Source organism: Pseudophryne corroboree, chromosome 1 (genome assembly GCF_028390025.1).
Source record: "Pseudophryne corroboree isolate aPseCor3 chromosome 1, aPseCor3.hap2, whole genome shotgun sequence".
Lineage (NCBI taxonomy): Eukaryota > Metazoa > Chordata > Amphibia > Anura > Myobatrachidae > Pseudophryne > Pseudophryne corroboree.
This window is the reverse complement of record NC_086444.1, coordinates 999431129-999457032: the sequence shown is the minus strand read 5'-3', so window position 1 is coordinate 999457032 and position 25904 is coordinate 999431129. Positions and strand designations below refer to the sequence as shown.

Genomic DNA, 25904 nt, shown 5'->3' with positions numbered 1-25904 from the left:
TGGTGTACTTACTGGTCGGGGTACATGATCACTAAGTCTAATGCATAGTCAAACAAGCAGCTTCGCTGCAAAGTCGGTCATACAGTGTGTCGGACAAATACGACTGCACAGACAGACCCTTACCGGTCCTCTTTGGGGGGAATGCGAGCGCATGTACTGCCTGAGAGGAAAAATTGACTGTTTCAGCTAGATTGTTGCGGTCGATTCGCCGCCAGCCCTCATAGCACCAGGCCAGTACGTCAGGTTCTCGGCGAAGGCTGAACAATTTCCAATGAGAGACAATTGCAATTATTGGGCGTTTAACTACCTATCGGAGTGTACCCTACACAGCAGTAGGGCTGTTGCTTCGCCCTGCTTTGGTAAGGGTTTGAGGTAACAAGGCTGTAGTGGCAGGGCACTCCAGTTCAGGTTTGCCCTAAACAAAGACCACCATACACTTCTTGCTGCCTACAGCTTCTGTGGACGTTGGCAGTTGGTTCTTGCGTTTTCAGCTTCGCTAGTGGCGCACAACGTCCAATTTGGCTACGTTCCTAACAGGCGGAGTCGGATTCCAAACGAGAATAGATCGCAGACCAAGTGGGGGGGGAAATCTGATTTCCTACCATTGTCTACGCGAATTCCTGAATGATTCCGTCTCAACGACTTCAATTCCTAGGTATGATTCTCGATACGGTAAATCAAAGAATTTACCTACCCGAACAGAAAGTACAGGTTATTCATCATCTGGTACAGTTAGTGCTCAAGCCACGCACAGTCTCGGTTCATTTGTGCATTCGCCTATTGGGCACAATGGTGGCGGCTTTCGAAGCGCTTCAGTTCGGAAGACTTCACTCACGTCCTTTTCAACTGGATGTGCTCGCACAGTGGTCGGGCTCGAATCTGCAGATTCACCGCAGGGTGAGGTTGTCTCCAAGGGCCAGAGTGTCTCTACTCTGGTGGCTCAAAGTGCAGAATCTAACCGCAGGGAAACGGTTCGGCGCCTGGAATTGGATAATTCTCACGGCGGACGCGAGTCTCAGAGGTTGGGGAGCTGTAGTACAAAATTATCAGCTCCAGGGTCTCTGGGCGGATCACGAAAGATTGCGGTCTATAAATGTCCTGGAACTCCGGGCAATTTACAATGCGTTACGACAAAAAGTGCACATGTTGCAGGCTCAGGCTGTTCAGGTGCAGTCAGACAATGCGACGGCGGTCGCATACATCAACAAACAAGGAGGAACGAAAAGCCGTATGGCAATGCGGGAAGTAGCTCGAATCCTCAATTGGGCCGAGTATCACCAAGTGATATTGTCGGCAGTATTCATTCCGGGAGTGGACAACTGGGAGGCGGATTATCTCAGCCGTCGGGATTTTCATCCAGGAGAATGGGCATTAAATCCAGAAGTGTTTCACATGCTGGTCCAGAAGTGGGGTTACCCGCAAGTGGACCTGATGGCATCTCGCCACAATCATCAAACGCCCCAGTACGTGTCCAGAACGAGAGATCCAAAGGCAGTGGCGGTGGATGCTCTCACAATCACGTGGCCATACAGTCTCGTGTATCTGTTTCCACCGTTTCCGCTGCTCCCTCTGTTGCTAAAACGGATCAAAAGAGAGTCCGTCACAGTCATACTAGTGGCGCCTCTTTGGCCTTGGAGAGCTTGGTTCTCTGATCTCTGCGGTCTACTCGCTGACTATCCTTGGCCGTTCCCACTATGTCCGGACCTGTAACAACAGAGTCCGTTCCTTTACCCCGATTTAGCGCGGCTGCGTTTGACGGGGTGGCTGTTGAGACAGCCCTCTTAAGAAGAGAGGGCATTCCAGAATCGGTTATACCAACCATGTTACGAGCTAGGAAGCCGGTTACGGCAGCTCATTATTACAGAATTTGGCGTGCCTATATAGGTTGGTGTGAAGCTCGGAAGTTTCCGACATCATCTTTCAAGTTATCCCGTCTTTTGTTATTTCTACAGATGGGGTTAGATGGAGGTCTGCGTTTATCCACACTAAAAGTGCAGATATCTGCGTTGTCAATTTATTTTCAAAGAAGATTGGCTCTATTGCCGTCAGTTCATACCTTTATGCAAGGTGTCCTCAGAGTACCGCCTCCATTCACTCCACCTACTGCGCCATGGGACTTGAATCTGGTTTTAGATTTCTTACAGTCTTTTTATTTCGAACCCTTACAACAAGTGGATATTAAGTTTCTCACTTGGAAAACAATTTTTCTCCCTACCAAAAGTAGTGTCCTCTTTTCACATCAATCAACCAATAGTAGTTCCTGTGTTAACAGGAGATTCTGGAACCTTGGATGTGGTACGCGCACTACGCGTTTATGTATCCCGAACGTCTACAGTTCGTAAGACGGATACATTGTTTGTCCTCTATGATGCGGCCAAGATGGGTTGGCCAGCTTCTAAGCAGACCTTATCCAGATGGATAAAACTGACCATACGTCAGGCTTACCTTCATGCTAGGTTACAGCCGCCTACATCAGTAACAGCATTCCACACGTTCTGTGGGAACGTCATGGGCAGCTGGTCGTGGAGCTTCTATGACACAGCTTTGCCGTGCGGCTACACGGTCTTCAGTGCACACGTTTGTGCGCTTTTACAAGTTTGATACTTTTGCGGCATCAGCATCTAGCTTTGGCCGTCTAGTGTTACAGGTGCCAAACAGCTCTCCCGCCCACGGGGGAAACTTTGGTACGTCCCAAGAGTACTCCAGTGACCCCTAGTGGATGAAAAAGAAAATAGGATTTTGGTACTTACCAGGTAAATCCTTTTCTTTGAATCCATAGGGGGCACTGGACGCCCACCCAGAGCAGTTATACCTGGTTTGTGGTAGGTTCAGAGAATCTTATGGTAACACTCTCACCGACTGGTTCAAATTAGCAAGTTCTATCGGGTTTGTTGTCAACTGTTAGTTGTCAGTAACGTTATGTGTCAACTTTATTGTTGTCCGTTTTGTTATATGTAATTCTCCATTGTCAACCTCCTATAGCTCTTGTTCGGCTCGGTAAAAAAACACTGAGGTACTCTGGGATATGGAGGGGAGGAGTAGTCTCAAATTTTAATTTATTCAGTGCCTAGTTCCTGTGGAACCGTCCATATCCCAAGAGTACTCTAGTGCCCCCTATGGATTCAAAGAAAAGGATTTACCTGGTAAGTACCAAAATCCTATTTTTTAGTCTTTCCTTCAGGCTGGAGAATGGCCAGGCTGTCAGAGGACCTGACTCTGGAACAGGCAACTGGCCATGGGAGAAGCATGCCCAAAGATAGGTGTGCCAAGCTTGTGGCACCATATTCAAAAATACTTGAGGCTGTAATTGCTGCCAAAGGTGCATCAACAAAGTATTGGGCAAAGGCTGTGAATACTTATGTACATGTGATTTCTTAGTTTTTTATTATTAATACATTTGCAAAAATCTCAAACTTTTTTCACGTTGTCATTATGGGGTATTGTGTGTAGAATTTTGAGGGGAAAAAATAAATTTTATTCCATTTTGGAATAAGGCTGTAACATAACAATGTGGAAAAAGTGAAACGCTGTTAATACTTTCCGTATGCAGTGTATCTATATAAATGGGATGCGGTTATGTCACTGGTCACAACACCGACGCTAGGATCCCGAACGCTGATTAGCCCGCAGGTCGACATGCCGACCAACATAGACTATTCCCACTTATGGGTATCCACGACATCCATAGAGTGGGAATAGAACCTGTGGCGAGCCACCAAGCCCGCAAGTGGCTTCGTTCAGCTTTCTGCGTTGGCCACAGGTTCTATTCCCACTCTATGAGTGGCGTGGACACCCATGAGTGGGAATAGTCCATGTTGGTCGGCATGCTAATCAGCGTTCGGTATCCTGGCGTCTGTATTGTGACCAGTCACATAACCGCATCCCTTGTCCTTCCCCTTTAGAATGTAAGCTCTCACGAGCAAGTTTGAATTTATGGCCCATATATTCAAACTTTGTATAAAAGACGAAAGCGGGACTTTTGCACTTATTATAAAATCAGTATCTCCAGTTCCAAGGAGGGCACTGGCACACTGGGATAAAGGTGGGGCAGTAGGGAGCCTGGCACTTTACAAACACAAAATGTTTTGAAGCTAGCTCCTTATCTGCTCTAGGAATGTAACCAAGTATACACAGTATGAGGGAGCAGCATGGTAATGGACACATTATTATCTGTCATCATTGAGAAAACATTCACTGCAGCCAGACTTCTCTTCCCTGGTGAAAGGGTAATTGTAGCCCAAGCTCTGTGTGAGGAGCTGCTCCCGTGTGGTCTCCCAGATGCAGAGCCTGTTCATTTCCCATGTGGAAGTGAGAAAAACATGACTCATTACTTCAAATGCTTAGATACAGACAACATTTCTATAAGCAGCCACCAAAATTCCCTTCTGATTCTTAACCACTTAGCCACTTGCCTTGAACTTTGTCATTGGTGAACAGGTGGTGGACCCATTAGAAATGTACTACTACTAGAACAAATGATGTCACAACAAATATTTAATGATCACCATTCTATCCACGTATTACTCTATGTAATTTAACTTCCAAGGACTTTCTTTCCTTTTTTATCATTCTGCAGATCATAATGGAAGCAGATGTGGGAGCTGATAATGTCTGCTAGCTCTACCTCATATAAGCATTTTCCATTCCTGCTCATAAAGCTTTAGCCTACTTGAGACCTATTTTTTATTTGGCAAATCAGTTCTGTAATGCAGCAAATCAGTTGGAATTATTCCCTAAAGTGTCAGAATACTTTTGCTTCCAAAACCTTTCCATGATGAGACTTGGAATTAAATTTTTAAGTTCTTAAAAAGACGTAAAGGAATCTTTTATTATTATTATTATTATTATTATTATTTATTATTTATTATTATTATGATGCTGTTTTAGACATAGTGGGTATTTAGTGGAGAATTCAATTAGTCACAGTAATTTACAGCCAGCTAATTGATCCCCTGGGGCTATTCAGTTAGCCCCCTGCATGCAGCACTTATCAGGGAACTTTGTTTTTACTCGTCTGAGCAGATGCGGGAGAAAAACCCTAATAATAGATGCTGTGACCCTGTTAATGTACAAATCTGTGAACATTTTACGGATTCTGGACTTGCTGTTAATCACTTTAGGGATGCAATCTCACTGTTAAGGTCCGCGCATGCGCAAATGTCTGAAAATCGCCCGTTTGCAATTTTCAGATATTTGTAATCCATTCTGAATGAGGGCATCTGTGTTTTAGCGCTCGTTAACACGTTGATTCCTCTCTCATCCATCTGAGGAACACTCCATTAAACATAGAAACATAGAATTTGACGGCAGATAAGAACCACTTGGCCCATCTAGTCTGCCATTACTCTGGGTTATGCATATGTCCATTGGAGTCTGGTACTAAAACAGTTAACGGCTGACTCCCTCCTCTACATAACCCCTCCAGAAGCTCCTCAGTCTTGTTTTAGTGCCTTGGAGTAAGGCACGATGTTAGAAGCTTAGCTTTTCACCCTTGTTGACTTAACATGGGCAATTGGATTCTCCTCTTAGTCTGTCTCAGAATGCAATGAGGCCATGACTATATAGATCGCATGCTTGTGTAATCTTATTGACTCATGGCAAGTTTTTAGAACATTTTAACCTACAGAAAATCTTATGAATAGTATAAATTCACACTGGTTATTTGTTAAGCTAGTCATTTGGTGATTGCTGGTAACAGAATATATGGAGATGTGTGTGTATATATGTAATTTAAGTTGATAGGTGTATCTTGAGGCTAGGGCCATACCTGTGATCATTTACTATAGAATGCAGTGTTCTGGAGCATCAGAAACATGTAGCCCCTATTTTGGCTTGGCTACACGTGCTTACGGATGTTGAACCATTTCTAAAAGTTCCAATTAATCAGCTTTGGGATGAGTATCCGACAGTCAGATGTAAGTGGCAGAACATGGAACCGCCAGCTCCTGAGTATATATTTTCAGCAGCTCATTGCTGGTTACTCCTTACTACATACTTTACTGCATTGTTGACTGAGGACATTGGCATCAACACAAGTCATTAGGGAAATGGATTAGACTGTTAGGTCTTGTCTGTAGGTGACAGCAAATATAAGTGTATCACAGTAACACAGTAGTGATGTTTATTTGCTTAAAAATGGCTCTTAACAAAGGTTTTATACACCACACTTGATAGTAGTTATTACAGCTATCATGGAGATTTTTTTCCCTTTTTATATACATTTTTACATACACAGTGGCATGTGGAATTCCATCCTCCCTCACTTTGGGGGTAATTCCAAGTTGATCGCAGCAGGAATTTTGTTAGCAGTTGGGCAAAACCATGTGCACTGCAGGGAAGGCAGATATAACATGTGCAGAAAGAGTTAGATTTGGGTGGGTTATTTTATTTCTGTGCAGGGTAAATACTGGCTGCTTTATTTTTACACTGCAAATTAGATTGCAGATTGAACACACCACACCCAAATCTAACTCTCTCTGCACATGTTAAATCTGCCTCCCCTGCAGTGCAGATGGTTTTGCCCAACTGCTAACAAAATTCCTGCTGCAATCAACTTGGAATTACCCCCTTTATCCGGCCCCAGCTGACCTTATCTCTCACTTAATTAACTTATTTCAATGGCCCATGTTCCTTCCTGCACTATGCTCAATTCTGTGTCTTCTGCGCCATCCATGTGGTCTCAGGACCCGGAGAGGTAAGTCCCTCCCAACCCTGGCACCCAGGACGGGAAATAATTGCTGATATTCAAAACTAGTGGTTTGTAGCTTTAAATGCTGTAGCTTTGATAATGTTTCAGTTTTATGATAATGGAAAATATATTTGAGAGGCTATTGTGTAGTAACGGAAAAAATAGGTGTAAACAATTTAAAGGTTTCAATCCCTTTTTTTTTGTGTTTGTTTTTCAGCTGGCAGCCCGAGGTTTAAAGAATGCTAATGTGCCTTTAAATGTGGCAGGAGCGGCTCCTGGCTCCCCCAGTCATGTAGTACATGCAGAAATTGGTGGATCTCCAGTTAGAGGACATCCCCATGCGAAACCAAGTACTCCATCCATCTCTATGACCTCTGCACTGAAGAACGTGGGAGCTGTATGTTTGTTATAAATGCAGGCTTTGTTTTCTCTATGTTGTGCTATTGAGCAGTTTTGTTTGAGTGCAAAACTTTATTTTATGTGGCCATTATTGTTTATGGACAATCTCAATACGCCACAACAATGCTCACAACCCCTACAAGATTTGATTCCCTTGATGCAGAGGTGCATACATATACTGCCTGTTGCACAGTGCCTTTGTATTTTCTCTATCGTCCTAGTGGATGCTGGGGTTCCTGAAAGGACCATGGGGAATAGCGGCTCCGCAGGAGACAGGGCACAAAAGTAAAGCTTTCCGATCAGGTGGTGTGCACTGGCTCCTCCCCCTATGACCCTCCTCCAAGCCAGTTAGATTTTTGTGCCCGGCCGAGAAGGGTGCAATCTAGGTGGCTCTCCTAAAGAGCTGCTTAGAAAAGTTTAGCTTAGGTTTTTTATTTTACAGTGAGTCCTGCTGGCAACAGGATCACTGCAACGAGGGACTTAGGGGAGAAGAAGTGAACTCACCTGCGTGCAGGATGGATTGGCTTCTTGGCTACTGGACATCAGCTCCAGAGGGACGATCACAGGTACAGCCTGGATGGTCACCGGAGCCTTGCCGCCGGCCCCCTTACAGATGCTGAAGTAAGAAGAGGTCCAGAATCGGCGGCAGAAGACTCCTCAGTCTTCTTAAGGTAGCGCACAGCACTGCAGCTGTGCGCCATTTTCCTCTCAGCACACTTCACACGGCAGTCACTGAGGGTGCAGGGCGCTGGGAGGGGGGCGCCCTGGGAGGCAAAATGAATACCTATTTTGGCTAAAAATACCTCACATATAGCCTCCGGAGGCTATATGGAGATATTTAACCCCTGCCAGAATCCGTTAAGAGCGGGAGACGAGGCCGCCGAAAAAGGGGCGGGGCCTATCTCCTCAGCACACAGCGCCATTTTCACTCACAGAAAGGCTGGAGGGAAGGCTCCCAGGCTCTCCCCTGCACTGCACTACAGAAACAGGGTTAAAACAGAGAGGGGGGGGCACTAATTTGGCGTTAGAAATATATAAAAGATGCTATAAGGGAAAACACTTATATAAGGTTGTCCCTATATAATTATAGCGTTTTTGGTGTGTGCTGGCAAACTCTCCCTCTGTCTCTCCAAAGGGCTAGTGGGTCCTGTCCTCTATCAGAGCATTCCCTGTGTGTGTGCTGTGTGTCGGTACGTGTGTGTCGACATGTAGGAGGACGATGTTGGTGAGGAGGCGGAGCAATTGCCTGTAATGGTGATGTCACTCTCTAGGGAGTCGACACCGGAATGGATGGCTTATTTAGGGAATTACGTGATAATGTCAACACGCTGCAAGGTCGGTTGACGACATGAGACGGCCGACAAACAATTAGTACCGGTCCAGACGTCTCAAAAACACCGTCAGGGGTTTTTAAAACGCCCGTTTACTTTAGTCGGTCGACACAGACACAGACAGGGACACTGAATCCAGTGTCGACGGTGAATAAACAAACGTATTCCTTATTAGGGCCACACGTTAAAGGCAATGAAGGAGGTGTTACATATTTCTGATACTACAAGTACCACAAAAGAGGGTATTATGTGGGATGTGAAAAAACTACCATAGTTTTTCCTGAATCAGATAAATTAAATAAAGTGTGTGATGATGCGTGGGTTCCCCCCGATAGAAAATTATGGGCGGTATACCCTTTCCCGCCAGAAGTTAGGGCGCGTTGGGAAACACTTCTTAGGGTGGATAAGGCGCTCACACGCTTATCAAAACAAGTGGCGGTACCGTCTATAGATAGGGCCGTCCTCAAGGACCAGCTGACAGGAGGCTGGAAAATATCATAAAAAGTATATACACACATACTGGTGTTATACTGCGACCAGCGATCGCCTCAGCCTGGATGTGCAGAGCTGGGGTGGCTTGGTCGGATTCCCTGACTAAAAATATTGATACCCTTGACAGGGACAGTATTTTATTGACTATAGAGCATTTAAAGGATGCATTTCTATATATGCGAGATGCACAGAGAGATATTTGCACTCTGGCATCAAGAGTAAATGCGATGTCCATAACTGCCAGAAGATGTTATGGACACGACAGTGGTCAGGTGATGCAGATTCCAAACGGCACAAAGGTGTATTGCCGTATAAAGGAAGAGGAGTTATTTGGGGTCGGTCCATCGGATCTGGTGGCCACGGCAACTGCTGGAAAATCCACCGTTTTTACCCTAAGTCACATCTCTGCAGAAAAAGACACCGTCTTTTCAGCCTCAGTCCTTTCGTCCCTATAAGATCATATCTGCCCAGGGATAGAGGAAAGGGAAGAAGACTGCAGCAGGCAGCCCATTCCCAGGAACAGAAGCGTTCCACCGCTTCTGACAAGTTCTCAGCATGGCGCTGTGACCGTACAGGACCCCTGGATCCTACAAGTAGTATCCCAGGGGTACAGATTGGAATGTCGAGACGTTTCCCCTTCGCAGGCTCCTGAAGTCTGCTTTACCAAGGTCTCCCTCCGACAAGGAGGCAGTATGGGAAAAAATTCACAAGCTGTATTCCCAGCAGGTGATAATTAAATTACCCCTCCTACTACAAGAAAAGGGGTATTATTCCACACTATATTGTGGTACTGAAGCCAGAAGGCTAGGTGAAACTTATTCTAAAAATTTTTTTGAACACTTACAAAGGTTCAAATCAAGATGGAGTCACTCAGAGCAGTGATAACGAACCAGGAAGAAGGGGATTATATAGTGTCCCGGGACATCAGGGATGCTTACCTCTATGTCCCAAATTTGCCCTTCTCACTAAGGGTACCTCAGGTTCGTGGTGCAGAACTGTCACTATCAGTTTCAGACGCTGCCGTTTGGATTGTCCACGGCACCCCGGGTCTTTACCAAGGTAATGGCCGAAATGATGATTCTTCTTCGAAGAAAAGGCGTCTTAATTATCCCTTACTTGGACGATCTCCTGATAAGGGCATAGTCCAGGGAACAGTTGGAGGTCGGAGTAGCACTATCTAGGATACTGCTACAACAGCACGGGTGGGATTCTAAATATTCCAAAATCGCAGCTGATCCCGACGACACGTCTGCTGTGCCTAGGGATGATTCTGGACACAGTCCAGAAAAAGGTGTTTCTCCCGGAAGAGAAAGCCAGGGAGTTATCCGAGCTAGTCAGGAACCTCCTAAAAACAGTGCATCATTGCACAAGGGTCCTGGTAAAAATGGTGGCTTCCTACGAAGCAATTCCATTCGGCAGATTTCACGCAAGAACTTTTCAGTGGGATCTGCTGGACAAATGGTCCGGATTGCATCTTCAGATGCATCAGCGGATAACCCTATATCCAAGGACAAGGGTGTCTCTCCTGTGGTGGTTATAGAGTGCTCATCTTCTAGAGGGCCGCAGATTCGGCATTCAGGATTGGATGCTGGTGACCACGGAGCCCAGCCCGAGAGGCTGGGGAGCAGTCACACAAGGAAAAAATTTCCAGGGAGTGTGATCAAGTCTGGAGACTTTTCTCCACATAAATATACTGGAGCTAAGGGTAAATTTATAATGCTCTAAGCTTAGCAAGACCTCTGCTTCAAGGTCAGCCGGTATTGATCCAGTGGGAAAAACATCACGGCAGTCGCCCACGTAAACAGACAGGGCGACACAAGAAGCAGGAGGGCAATGGCAAAAACTGCAAGGACTTTTCGCTGGGCGGAAAATCATGTGATAGCACTGTCAGCAGTGTTTCATCCCGGGAATGGAAACTGGGAAGCAGACTTCCTCAGCAGGCACGACCTCCACCCGGGAGAGTGGAAACTTCATCGGGAAGTTTTTTCCACATGATTGTAAACCGTTGGGAAATACCAAAGGTGGACATGATGGCGTCCCGTCTGAACAAAAAACGGGACAGGTATTGCGCCAGGTCAAGAGACCCTCAGGCAATAGCTGTGGACGTTCTGGTAACACCGTGGGTGTACCAGTCGGTGTATGTGTTCCCTCCTCTGCTTCTCATACCTAAGGTGCTGAGAATTATAAGACGTAGAGGAGTAAGAACTATACTCATGGCTCCGGATTGGCCAAGAAGGACTTGGTACCCGGAACTTCAAGAGATGCTTACAGAGGTCTTATGGCCTCTGCCGCTAAGAAGGGACTTGCTTCAGCAAGTACCATGTCTGTTCCAAGACTTACCGCAGCTGCGTTTTGTCGGCATGGCGGTGGAAAGCCGGATCCTAAGGGAAAAAGGCATTCCGGAAGAGGTCATTCCTACCCTGGTAAAAGCCAGAAAGGAGGTGACCGCACAACATTATCACCACATGTGGCGAAAATATGTTGCGTGGTGTGAGGCCAGGAAGGCCCCACAAAGAAATTTCAACTCGGTCGTTTCCTGCATTTCCTGCAAACAGGAGTGTCTATGGGCCTCAAATTGGGGTCCATTAAGGTTCAAATTTCGGCCCTGTCGATTTTCTTCCAGAAAGAATTGGCTTCAGTTCCTGAAGTCCAGAAGTTTGTCAAGGGAGTATTGCATATACAACCCCCTTTTGTGCCTCCAGTGGCACTGTGGGATCTCAACGTAGTTCTGGGATTCCTCAAATCACATTGGTTTAAAACCAGTCAAATCTGTGGATTTGAAGCATCTCACATGAAAAGTGACCATGCTCTTGGCCCTGGCCTGGACCAGGCGAGTGTCAAATTGGTGGTTTTTTCTCAAAAAAGCCCATATCTGTTTGTCCATTCGGACAGGGCAGAGCTGCGGACTCGTCCCCAGTTCTCTCCCTAAGGTGGTGTCAGTGTTTCACCTGAACCAGCTTATTATGGTGCCTTGCACCTACTAGGGACTTGGAGGACTCCAAGTTGCTAGATGTTGTCAGGGCCCTGAAAATATGTTCCAGGACGGCTGGAGTCAGGAAAACTGACTTGCTGTTATCCTGTATGCACCCAACAAACTGGGTGCTCTTGCTTCTAAGCAGACTATTGCTAGTTGGATGTGTAATACAATTCAGCTTGCACATTCTGTGGCAGGCCTGCCACAGCCAAAATATGTAAATGCCCATTCCACAAGGAAGGGGGCTCATCTTGGGCGGCTGCCCGAGGGGTCTCGGCTTTACAACTTTGCCGAGCAGCTACTTGGTCAGGGGCAAACACGTTTGCTAAATTCTACAAATTTGATACCCTGGCTAAGGAGGACCTGGAGTTCTCTCATTCGGTGCTGCAGAGTCATCCGCACTCTCCCGCCCGTTTGGGAGCTTTGGTATAATCCCCATGGTCCTTTCAGGAACCCCAGCATCCACTAGGACGATAGAGAAAATAAGAATTTACTTACCGATAATTCTATTTCTCGGAGTCCGTAGTGGATGCTGGGCGCCCATCCCAAGTGCGGATTATCTGCAATACTTGTACATAGTTACAAAAATCGGGTTATTATTGTTGTGAGCCATCTTTTCAGAGGCTCCCTGTTATCATACTGTTAACTGGGTTTAGATCACAAGTTGTACGGTGTGATTGGTGTGGCTGGTATGAGTCTTACCCGGGATTCAAAATTCCTCCCTTATTGTGTACGCTCGTCCGGGCACAGTACCTAACTGGCTTGGAGGAGGGTCATAGGGGGAGGAGCCAGTGCACACCACCTGATCGGAAAGCTTTACTTTTGTGCCCTGTCTCCTGCGGAGCCGCTATTCCCCATGGTCCTTTCAGGAACCCCAGCATCCACTACGGACTCCGAGAAATAGAATTATCGGTAAGTAAATTCTTATTATAAACAGTACATTTAAGTCCTCAATTAGAAATGTGTGAGTTCTCCCCTGTTCTCAGTGATTTTTATGATGCCTAAGTGGATAATAACAGACTTAGGTCATGGTGATATAGCTAGGAACCAAGCAGTCTGGTTCTATACTGCCGATCTATATGATTTGTCTGGCACAATGGTATTGGGATGGTCAATCTGTTTAATCACATGGCAAAGAAGTGCTTTGTTAATACTGCATTTGCCTTTTGAATAAGGACCCCAATCAGCGCATTTGTCCCCAGCAATGTTGGATACCTTCCAACATGACCCTCTCCAGGAGGGACAAAATGCTCTGCTTCTGGACTTTTTTCCTTAATTTATGATTGCAGTCACCTGTGTTGAACAGGTTAATTGATAAAGGTGTTTCCGCACAGGTGATGGCAATTATACATTAAGAGGGAAGTCCAGGAGCAGAGCATTCTGTCCCTCCAGGAGAGGGTCATGTTAAGAGGTATTATGTTGTAGTGCAAAAAGTAAGTAAAACCCATAATGGCAGCACACCTTTAATATCTTCTGAGAAAAAACAAACTGCAAATTTGGTGTAACTGATCCCAACCTACCCTACATTTCTCAAATAAATTATATTTGCTTCAGTCATCTGGCTTTTATTAGAAGGTTCCTGTCTCTGTAGAGCAGTGTTTCTCTACCAATAAACTATTGACTAATAATACAACAAAATCCTGAGAACACAGGAAGAGCGGCAGGTAATAATCCCATGACCTGTGTGGCATAAATGACATGATATGGTTACACAGCCACTACAAGTGTTTTCAGACCTCCTCTTCTTATGTGCTTATTCAATCTCTTTATTTTTCCTCTTGCCAAAAGGTTGAAGAAGTGTCAGAAATCAGGAACACCGCCGAGGACCCCAAAAAAACAGAAATCGTAATCCAAGTCAGTATATTTTTTTCCCTCAAGAGTTACGGCCATTGTTAAATCAAATATAAGTCTTCTCCTAATGCTTACATGATACTACATTTTTATAATGTTTTATTATTCAGTCTGATTTTGGTGGATTTTTAATGGTATATCATTTTGTATGTTTCACCATATCTGAGCCAAATTAGTGGTAATGTGGACCCTCGCGAGCTCACTCCCCGATACTGCCGGCTATCGGGGCTAATTGAATAAGACCCTCGGGATCTATTAGCTATGGTATTTTACTGCAGCTAACTGAATTTCCACCTTCTCCCCAGAGGCAGGCAAAACAAAATCTTAGACAAGTACAGTTTTTTTTTTTTTTTGCAATTTCAAAAACGCATGGATCCGGGAACTTATCTCCGATCCTATGTGTTTTCGCTTGAAAGTTGGAAATTGTTTTGTGTCATAAAAACAGATAGTAATTGAATTACACACACAAAAAAAAAATCAATGCAGTCCTGTTTTTATTATGTGGAAAATGATCAGGTGCAATTGAATTCTCCCCGATTTTTTTTGTATCGTTTGAAAATATTATGTATTCCGGATAAAAACAAAGAGTTTTTGTGGTTGCCACCAAAAAATATTATATTCTTGATGCAAGGATCACAAATGTCAAAAAATGGACTCTGCATACAGGTGAGAAACCCCTCAGCAGCGCAAGGTTTAAAATCACTTGCATGTTTTTCTCTTAGTACACAATAAATATGTGTGACTAAATTGTTTTAGGTAGTTCATTTGCAGATATGATGGCATTCACGGGATTGCCTCTAATTTTCTCTGTAGGCAACAGCATTGAGTAAACCAGATGAAATTCTATGACATTATGTTCACAAATGTTTAAAAAAGGTTGAACACTTTATATACTTTTCTACTGTAATATTATAACATTATGTATAGTAAGGTTGATTTGGAAAGAAAGTCTGGAAGTTGGGCCATTATATTTCAGGTCAGCCGCTGTACCCAGTGAGTCCAACTGTTATCTCTGCCTTTAAATATCAGCAACGTTCTATATGGCTCAGCTGATTCCCTAACGCCAGGCCCGCATCCTACAGATGTAACATACATAAATGCAATAAATATAGCAACTGAATCAATTACCAGAGACCTTTATTTAAGAATATTTACTTATTTAGCACCAGCATATTCTGTTAAATAGAACAAAAATAAAACTGCTCGTAAGCTTGTTTCTATAGGATACTCAAACAATAAAGCATGATGACACTTAACTAGATAGTCACGAGATAGCAACTACAGCTAGCACAGGTTCGAACCCACACATGTCATACATTATATAAGACAGACATGAGACAGGGTGGAGAGGACCACATACATGACTGCTTTTATACTGTGTTCCTTCTTTAGTGATCTCCACGGCCTCCTTTGCGGCATCAACAAGTGAGCCAGTTTTGTGTTCAGCAGTTGTTATGCCACCATAGAAAAACACCCAGCATGCAGCGGTGCAGAGTAGCCTTGATAGTACAGCAGAATAAAAAAAAGAAAAACATCTCTAGCAACAGAATAGGGTTACAGATGGTCATAGTTAGCAGCATGCTCTATTAATGTTATTGCAGTGACTACAGTAGTTTCTTTCATGTCTCCGTTTTCTATGTTCTCTCCTCATTCTAACCATACCACAGTCCGTAGCGCCACAGAAATGCCAGTTGCTGACGGTTCTTTTAATATTTGTGGCTGATAATTCTTCTTTGGCTTGGAAACAGCCACACATACTTTCCCCATCAGCAGCTACAATTGTTGTTCTACTACCTTTCGATTATTGCATACTTCTTAGGCTGGGTACATTGGCATCAACCATGCTGCACGAACATCGTTTTTCACAAACCTATCAGCTGTACACACGAGCCCATGGTCCAGCCGATATATCGTTTGTCTGCTAAACGAATGATATATCGACAAGTGTGTACCCAGTCTTAGACTGTAAAATCATCTGGTTCAGGTAATTTCTCTGTCATCCATCTGGGGGACGCTGTGCCGTTACTTGTGGGTTAGAGATGTGTGGTAGTGGAGTTTGGCACAGAACCTATCAAACAAACAGCCTCCTCGCCTCTCTAACCCCTCCCATCTCCTTCCTGCCCAGCCATCAACTCAGTTTTTAGTTTTGTGCCTGTGGAGTACAGACACAGTTTTTCTTTCTCCTTAGATTTAGTGAGGTTTTTATTATTTATTTTCTTTTTGGATTTTCTCAAAGTACCTAGTCCCTGTTTACAGGTGACAGGTACTGCTGGAGTGGGCTTAGTTAGTGATGTTCCCACTCTGATCTGCCGCTGGAGGCCACCACACTTTGGTCACTGGGGCCCCCATTCTTCTTTTCCAGGATACAGGATGCGGCAGGGATAAGGTACAGGACAGCCACAATCTGTCACTGACATATATATATATATAGATATAGAGATATATATGTGTAGTTAATGTCATTTCTCCCCTCCTCCCCGCATGCCCCCTCGCCGGTCGCTGTCTGTAGCGGCGCGCGGGAGACCCGAACTTCCGGTATCTGTAAGAGCGGCCGCGGCGGTTACGTCATCCAGGCAGGGATGGATTCCCACCCTGCTCAGCCCGCGCGCGCTATCCGACAGCATCCTGAAGGCTCCGGGCGCCATCTTCTCCGGCTGCAAACTGGGGGACGCTGTGCTACTCACGCAGGACACAGCTAATCTCTGGGGGAAGTTTTTATTAGAAGCAGCAACACTGTCTCTATTAACTACTAATTGCAAGTATATTTGTGTATAGTTTTCTCTAACTAGTGGGAGATAACAGTCAACCTTGTGGGTGTCACTAGGATCGTGGGCTAGCTGCTAGGTCATTTTTATGGGTATTTATAATTCATTTTTATAGTAGTGCTCTTAAATATTAATTTAAAAAAAAAAAGTGACAATATGGCCAGTAAGCCGGACAAAATTACAAAGGGCAAAGCGGCCTCGGTGGTTTATTTTTCCTGTTCACAGTGTGGCTCAAAGCTGGCTAAGGGTAGCGCTGACGCGGGTACCCTCTGTACTTCGTGCTCTGATGCATCAGTGGCGGTTCAGCAGGACAGATCAGTCTATGCCCCCATGGGCCAAGAACATGGTGGATGCCATTTCGGATTTGCGTCAGTCTAGATCGGAGTCTGAGTCTGGTCAGTCTCAGGTGGAGCCTCTGTGGGCCCAGAATATGGGCAAGTGTCTTACTGATTTAACTCATTCTTTAAACAAGTTTGTAAAATCGGCCAGCAGTTCCGCTATTACTAAACGCCCACAACCGTTACCCGCTATAACATTTCCGGGGGAGGAGTTGGATTCTCTGACATCTCCATTGGAGGAGGGGGAGGTAGATCCTGAATGGGACGAAGCTTCGGCTTGGGAGGACGCGGAGCGATCTACTAGCTCAGGTGTTAGATTGCTGATAGAAGCCATTCGTCAAACTCTTAATATTCAGGATACGACAGTGGCGGAGACTTCCTCTGCCTTTTTCAAAAGACAGAGAAGACAAGTTACTGCCTTCCCTTCTTATTCTCACTTTGCGGATATTTTAAAAGAACCCTGGCTTAAACCGGATTCTCATTTCCAGGCTCCTAAAAAATTAAAATTTCTATATCCTTTTACAGAGGAAGACGCAAAATTTTGGGAAACAGCCCCAAAGGTAGACGCTCCTATTTCACATTTGGCAAAAGCTATGATTATTCCTTCTGTACAGTCAGTGACTTTAAAAGACCCTACAGATAGGAAGATAGAAGCAATACTAAAATCTATGTTTTCTTTATCAGGTGTCTCTCTACATCCAATTCTGGCTGGAGCCTGGGTCCTTAAGGCCGTGGATGAATGGCTAGCACAGGTCGTATCTGGAATGCAATCGGATGATCCGTCGGAAGCCATCCAATTAGCAGAACAGATCTCGGAAGCTCTTACTTATTTGGGTGAGGCCTTGTTAGATTCTATTGCGCTACAGTCCCTTGTCTCTGCCTTGTCAGTGTCAGTAAGACGGTCTCTTTGGCTTAGGGTTTGGAATGCTGATTCGGACTCAAAGCAGACCTTTACGGCAGTACTCTTTGAAGGGGAGTTTTTTTTTGGGTCGGAGTTGAAGAAGATTATTTCAGATACTACAGGAGGAAAGAGCCCCTTTCTTCCATCTGCGCCTCAAAAACCGAAACCTACGAGGTTTCGGTCCTTTCGTACGCAGGGCAGTGGTAGTTTCGATTCCTTTCGTGCTTTCTCCAGATTTCCACGAAGAGGGTCATTCAGAGGTAGAGGATCTCAGGCTACTCGCAGACCAGCCAGTAAGCCGGCCGACAAGCCTGCTGCATGACGTTTCAGGACTTCAGGAGGGATCGATGAAGGTTGGGGCTCGGTTACTTCAGTTCAAGGAGGTGTGGCTCCTGTCAAAACCAGATCGGTGGGTAATGGGGGTCATATCCAGAGGATATATGTTGGATCTCGAAGAACCAGTTCCATACCGTCTGTTCGTCACCCCTCTCCCAGACGATCCCTCCAGACGTCAGGCTCTTCTTCAGGCAACAGCAACCCTCTTACAAAATGGAGTAATCCTTCCGGTTCCCACTCAACAGAAAGGTCGGGGTTTTTACTCTGGTCTTTTTCTCGTGGACAAACCAGACGGTTCGTTTCGACCCATTCCGAATCTCAAAGCCCTCAACCCATATCTCTCAACCCAAAAATTCAAAATGGAATCCATTCACTCAATTATCGCCGCCATGGAGCCAGGGGAATATTTGGCTTCAATAGACATAAAAGACGCCTACCTACGTGTCCCTATTTGGATAGGTCATCAATCTCTTTTGAGATTTGCAGTTGGACCTTGGCATTTTCAGTTTCAGGCTCTTCCCTTTGGTCTATCCACGGCTCCTCGGGTGTTTACAAAAGTCATGGGTCATGTAGTAGTTCTCCGTCGTCAGGGGGTCAACATCACTCCATACTTGGACGATCTGTTAGTCAAGGCTCCGTCGGAGGCGATTCTCCATCAGAACCTGCGTCTAACGATAGAGACTCTGCAGTCATTCGGATGGATAATAAACTTTCCAAAGTCGCCTTTACTTCCTTCCCAGAAAATGATTTTTCTGGGACTTTTATTCGACACCAGCAGCCAGAAGGTGTTTCTTCCTTCGGACAAGATTCAGGATCTGCAGTCCAGAATTCGGACCCTGTTGCACTTACCGGTAGTGTCGGTCCTCAGATGCATGCAGGTGTTAGGCAAGATGGTGTCATCCTTCGAGGCAGTCCCATACGTCAGATTTCATGCACGACCTCTTCAGGCTCAGATTCTCAGCTTGTTGGACTCGGAGGGAACCACGTCTCAAATTGCAGTTGATCCACTTGTTGGTAAAGACTCGTCAGTCACTTCACTGGTGGCTTCACAGCCACAATTTGAGAAAAGGAGCGCCGTTCACGATTTGGTCGTGGATGATGGTCACCACGGACGCAAGCCTCAGCGGTTGGGGAGCAGTGTTCCAGACTCATCACTTCCAAGGGCGATGGAACAGTCTGGAATTGAGGGCAATCCGGTATGCACTCCTTCAGGTTCAAACCATGGTACAGGGTCATCCAGTTCGTGTTCAGTCCGACAATGCCACAGCGGTGGCTTACATAAACAAACAGGGAGGAACTCGAAGCTGCTCCACCATGAGAGAAGTCGCTCAGATTCTCACGTGGGCGGAACGTTGGGTTCTGGTAATATCCGCAATTCACATTCCAGGAGTCAAGAACTGGGAAGCGGATTTATTGAGCCGTCACACGATTCATCTGGGAGAATGGGAACTTCACCAGGAAGTGTTTCTATATCTGGGGACCCGCTGGGGAATGCCCGACGTAGACCTAATGGCGTCTCGTCTCAACAAGAAGCTTCCTCACTATGGCTCGCGGACTCAGGATCCTCAAGCATTTCTAATCGATGCCCTGACAGCCCCGTGGCAGTTTCAACTGGGATACGTGTTTCTGCCAATCCCACTGATTCCACGTCTACTTCAACGCATTCGGCGAGAAGGTCTCGCAATCATTCTGGTGGCTCCAGATTGGCCACACCGACAGTGGTGCACTCTTCTGCGCGACATGGTCGTCGGGGAACCCTTTCGTCTCCCCCTGCGACCAGATCTTCTTCTTCAAGGACCTTGTCGCCACCCAGATTTAAGTCAGCTGGCTTTGACGGCTTGGTTCTTGAATCCAACATTTTAAGAGCAAAAGGTTTTTCTCATTCTGTTGTACAGACGATGATTAAGGCTAGAAAACCGGTGACTTCTGGCATTTACCATCGGGTATGGCGTATTTACATCGCTTGGTGCGAAGAGCGGGGCTTGACTCCGCATTTGTTTAAACTTCCTCGTTTACTATCTTTCCTTCAGGAGGGTCTCAATAAGGGTCTGAGACTTTCTTCACTAAAGGGTCAGGTTTCGGCCTTGTCGGTTCTTTTTCAAAAGAAACTAGTGATCATTCCAGAGGTTCAGATATTCCTTCAGGGAGTACTTTGGATTCAACCACCTTTTTATTCCTCCTGTTCCTACCTGGGATTGAAACTTAGTCCTTACGGCCCTTCAAAACCCTCCGTTTGAGCCGTTGGAATCTGTTGAACTACGTTATCTAACACTAAAAAGTTGTTTTTCTTTTGGCTATTGCCTCAGCTAGACGGGTGTCTGGTGGACGCTGCGCCGTTACTTGTGGGTTAGAGATGTGTGGTAGTGGAGTTTGGCACGGAACCTATCAAACCAACTGCCTCCTCCCCCCTCTAACCCCTCCCATCTCCTTCCTGCCCAACCATCAACTCCGTTAACGTTTAGCCAAGCCAAAGGGGATAGACCAGAAAAAATAACCAAATAAACCAGACAAACCTACGGGAGGGATCGCAGCGTCCCCCAGATGGACTCAGAGAAAAAGATTTTACGGTAAGTAAACAAAAATCCCTATTTTTACCTTCTGTTTTGCGTCACTATACATAATTGGTTATTTATGCTCCCATTAATATACAGAACTCTTTAATAGCTGCACACTTCATAAATAATAAGAATGCGCTTTAACCACTTGCCTGGCGTGGTTGCATCAAATGCGACCATGTCAGGCTGTGCTTTCCCTGACATGGTTGTGTCTGATGCGACCAATCAACCCACTGTGCGGCTTCTAGCAGATATCTTCCAGCAGCCACTACTCTGTGGGACCTCCAAGCACCTCTGCTTCCTTGTTCCCTCACACAGTGCCTGCCATGCACCCGATCACTGCAGATCGGGCAGCCCGGTCGCACCCCACACCTTCCCCGGCCACGCCAGGCTGCTGCAGAGAGGAGCAGCTGCTGGGGAAAGACTAAATTGATGTTGCAATATTCTTACGATCAGAAATCCGATATAATGGGTACTGATGTGTGGGAAAAAAGTCTATCTATCTATCTATCTATCTATCTATCTATCTATCTATCTATCTATCTATCTATATAATAGCAACTCTGTGTTGGATACGTTTTTTAAATAAATGTTCTTTACCGAACTGAATCCTAAGGGAGAAAACGGAGTCTTTAAGGCACCATACCACTCCAGGTTTTAAAGGATATCCATGTCTGAGCTCAGATGGTTAACTCAAATGGACTAAGGTCCAAATTAGGTCACCTGTTTCCAAGCACGGTTATCCTTTAAACCTGGACCGTTAGGGTGCATTGAGGACCGAGTTAGGGAACCTTTGGTTTAATATAAGGTACATAGGTATACTTATTGCATAACTTTTGATATATTTTAGAATGAAAAGCGTCAAATACTCAGAAGATTAAACCAGAACCTTAAAGCTCAGGAAGTTGTATCTGCAAATGAGGACACTGAGGAGAAGGCTGCTGAAGGTGGTGGTGAGGAGCAGGAACAGAGCAGGGAGGCTGTAGCTGCTGACAGGAAGAAGTGGAAAGCTGAGGAGCCAGCTGTCATTCCCCTCTCACAGCTGACTCTTATAGAGGACACGACCTTATGTGCAGCTGACAGTAAGTGCAGATCATTATACTGTACTTTAGAACACTATTATTACATTTCAGTTGTGGTGAACATGTCCATTATACATTGCATGAATTTGGGTTTGTAAAAATTGTTAATTATAATTTTTACCTTTTTATCAGATCTGACAATTGGGGAGGTGATGAAATTGAATTCGGAAGAGCACCAGAGACGTGAATGGAGGAAGAGTCCTGGTGACTCGGTTGTGAGGATCCTGGGTGAAGCAAAACTTCAGCTTCAGACAGAACTACTGCAAGTCACGAGTGGTGAGATAATTATTCCAATGGACATATATATATATATAATATGGCTTTTTTATTTCTTTGTCTTCCTACAGTATCTCTCTCCCCAGGTCTCACGCTTCCTCTCTCCTCTCTTATTCCATCTTTGTCCTCCACATCATCTCTACGCCTCTACCTCTATCTGTATTTCCCCATCCCTGTATCTCTCTCTCTGTCTCCCCCCCCCCCCCCCCCCCTCCCCCCACCACCTCTCTTCTCTGTTCCACATTGTAACCGCTCCAAAACTCCTAATGACCCTCAAACAAATAGATTAAAATATGCACAACAACTTTATACTCTACAATAATTGTCAATAACCTACAGATGCCTGTGAGTAGTCACATTGCGCTGAATGAATCAAAATCATGTGACAGTCTGTTTGATCTGTCCAGCATGTTTGGAGCATGCAGACACTTTTAGTGGATAACAGGGATTAGGTTAATGATGCAGTTCATGCAACATTTTCCTTAAGATTTTGTTAGTCTCTTCAGCAAGGTTAATACTGCAGACTGGAGGGAACATCTCCCCTCTCGTAGAGTGGCCATGGGCCTCAGGGTGCTGACAGCCATGGCTCTGGAGAGCATGACATGAGCATACAGCCTTAATATCTTCTCTGCTGCTGAGAGTTGCAACGCTTCCCAACAGTTTGGAAGATAGGCTGTGTGGGAGTCAGGCAGCCAGTGATAGCTGTGAGAGGAGGGGAAATGCATACGATTCGTCATTATCCTGACAGCGGGATCCCGTCCGCCAGAATGCCGGCAGCAGAGCGAGCGCTAGAAAGCCCCTTGCGGGCTCGCCACGGGTATATTCTCCCTCTATGGGTGTCGCTGGTATTCCGGCAGCGGCATTTCACCACCTGTTGGGATTCCAATGTCAGTATTGTGACCAGCGGGATCCCGACTGGCGGTATTTTAACCGCTTCCCGAGGAGGGAGAAGGTGGGGCCTCCATGCAGCTCTCTACAGTGAACCTGACTAAGAACATTCAGGCAGCGTATTAACTAAATGGGGAAAATGTAGGGATAACAGTAGTTGTAAAAGATTTGGGAGTGCTCATCGATAATAAACTTAGTAGCAGTACGCAATGTCAAAATGCAGCCACAAAAGCAAGTAAAGTGTTAGCATGCATAAAACGGAGAATGGAGACAAGGGATGAGAGTGTAATCCTGCCAATGTATAAATCTGTGGTTGTGGCCACACCTGGAATATTGTGTACAGTTCTGGGCACCTCACAATAAAAAGATAGCTTGAAACTCAAAAAGGTTCAGAGGCGAGCCACCAAACTGGTTAAGGGGTTACAGGCACTCGATTATGAGGAAAGACTTACTAGGTTAGATTTGTTTACACTGGAAAAGAGGCGACTGAGAGGAGACATTATTAATATTTTTAAATACATTAAGGGTCAATACAAGGATTTATCAAACAATTTGTTTATCAAAACAACACTACATAGGACACAAGGACATCCCCTGAGGTTAGAAAAATATTCCATACACAACGGAGAAAAGAGTTCTTCACAGTAAGAGCAGTAAGGATTTGGAATTCTCTGCCGGAGAAGGTAGTAATGATTGACTCAATCAATAAGTTTAAAAATGGACTAGATAAATTCTTAGCGGAAAAAAATATCCAAGGATACAGCATTTAATATATATATATAAATAAAAAAAAATTTATAATACAGGTTGAACTCGATGGACATTTGTCATTTTTCAACCTCAACAACTATGTAACTATGTAACCTGTGCTAGACTGGAACTGTAGGAGATTATATAATAGCTGCAGTACCTATCGAAATATGTACGGTATTACAGAAACCTATTTGCGAATGCTGCCCTCAGGCAAATGTCAGGTGTTTTAATTCGTTTTGCAGCAATAAAAATCATTTACAGAACACTTGCTGGTTAACAATTTAGCTTTAAGAAAGACCCAAGTGAAGAACACCTTGAGATGTTATTCTGGGAGCAGAATATTTATCCTTGTCAAGTGTTTTATGTCTTATGTCTATCATACCGCAAAAGACAAGAGTCTACTGAAATTTATGCTTACCTGCCATCTTTATGTTCAGTTATGTGGTGTGGAGCACATTCTTGTCTCCTTTCGCCCATGCTACTTCTGATCGTTAGCCGCCAGCCTTGGGTAGGAGGCAAATGCACGGTTGGGGACGTTGATAGGGCACAGTAAGAGATTGGGAGGGTGGTTTAGAGGCACACATGGGTGAGGAGGGTCAGCAGCACACGGAGGGGGGTGGGTCAGAGGCACAGTTTGACTAGTGATGCGTACACATTGCAGTCCTGCTACATTAAGCTGCTATACGCAGCAACACTAGCAGGACAAATCTGTAATAGAACCAGTAGGAGACAGAACTGCATATTCTAAGCACACATTCTCCCGACTCATAGTAATGCACCTGTCTCTTCATCCTGGTAGCTACTCTCTGGTCCAGTACACTGATTGAGTGCTCAGATGCACACACAGCAAACTTGGTAGAAGAAGCAGCTACCACTGGGCATGTTCAGCAGCTCCACTCTGTCCCTTAAACTGCAAGTTGTGGCAGCAGCTCTAGCAATCGTATTATATACTATTATATTATATGCTATTTTGCTCATATTTTGAGCCGCTGGCCAAGTGGAGGGGTGTTTCCGGGCAACTGGAAATCTCCTCTGCATTTGCCTATGGATGGGTCAGTGTCACAGTGTGGTAGGGGGATCAGAGGAACACTAGGGTTGGGATAAGGACAAATGCACACATGGGAAGGATCTGTGTATCTTTTACAAAGAATGCAGGGAGATGAAGAGAATATAGGGGGACGGGACGGGTCACGTGTGACGCCTCCTACGAGGGGGGATTGGCCAGGGGAAAATAATTTCCGTTACCCATCTGAAAACTTCTGTATCAGCATCTACTGCACACTGGAGGCCATTCCGACCTGATCGTAGCTGTGCTAAATTTAGCACATCTACAGTCATCTTCCCTGACATGCGGGGGGATGCCCAGCACAGGGCTAGTCCGCCCCGCGTGTCAGGCCACCCCCCCCCCCCCCCCCCCCCCCTCATCCTCTCCCGCACAGGTACAAAAGCATCACACAGCGACGATGCTTTTGTACTTGTAGCGTAACTCCCGGCCAGCGCAGTGAGTTAGTCGTCGCTGGCTAGGTCGCAGTGGCTGCGTCTGACTTCACGCAGTCACTGCGGCCCACACGGTCCGGCCACGCCTGCGTTGGCCGGACAGCGCCCACAAAACGGCGGCCAAACGTGATGTGCCGCCCCCTCCCGACCAGCGACCACCTCTGCCTGTCAATCAGGCAGATGCGATCGCTGGGCTGCGACAGCCGTCGGCTGTCTGGCATGCGCAGTTCCGACCTGATCGGCTGCTGTTCGAAAACGCACAGCACCGATCAGATTGGAATGACCCCCACTGTGTAATTCATGGTTCTGTAGTGCTGATGGTACTGCCTGTGACTAAGAAGCAGTTTGCTGCTAAGACCATCACTGCCAGCCCAGCAGTCCTTTCCACACACACTGACGGACTCACATACAGATGGAGCCTTCCTCATCGTTGCTGTTTCTCCACCTAAATGGAGGATTAGTCACGCTTAAGGGAATTTTCAGGTTGTTCAATTGTTGCACGGACAGGCGCGTTGAGGCATTACTACGTACGCAGCATGCAATACACATCTTCACCACTGAGTGGCTAATGCTCCACTAATCCAGAACTGTAGAGTGAATAGCGGCGCATTGATCTACAAGTTCTGGCAAATGGTCAGTGACGACTGTAATGTTACTGTATACTGTACACAGGGACCAATGGTCAGACGAGAGAGTCAATTTAAAAAAAAAAAAAAAAAAACAATACATCAATAATAAAGTTATTTTATACAGACCTAAGCGAAAGTGTTAAAGCAAT

At 45.5% G+C, this 25904-nt stretch overlaps 1 protein-coding gene across 3 annotated transcripts in view; it reads left to right on the top strand.

The window, feature by feature from the left end:
* Positions 1 to 25904, top strand: part of NEK1 (NIMA related kinase 1) — a 344019-nt gene that overhangs the window by 176858 nt on the left and 141257 nt on the right. For all 3 annotated transcript variants that reach the window (XM_063920623.1, XM_063920622.1, XM_063920624.1), the window contains 4 exons: positions 6906 to 7085; positions 13673 to 13738; positions 21481 to 21712; positions 21845 to 21988. In XM_063920623.1, the coding sequence (XP_063776693.1) occupies positions 6906 to 7085; positions 13673 to 13738; positions 21481 to 21712; positions 21845 to 21988 (622 nt within the window). The remainder of the gene's footprint in view (positions 1 to 6905; positions 7086 to 13672; positions 13739 to 21480; positions 21713 to 21844; positions 21989 to 25904) is intronic.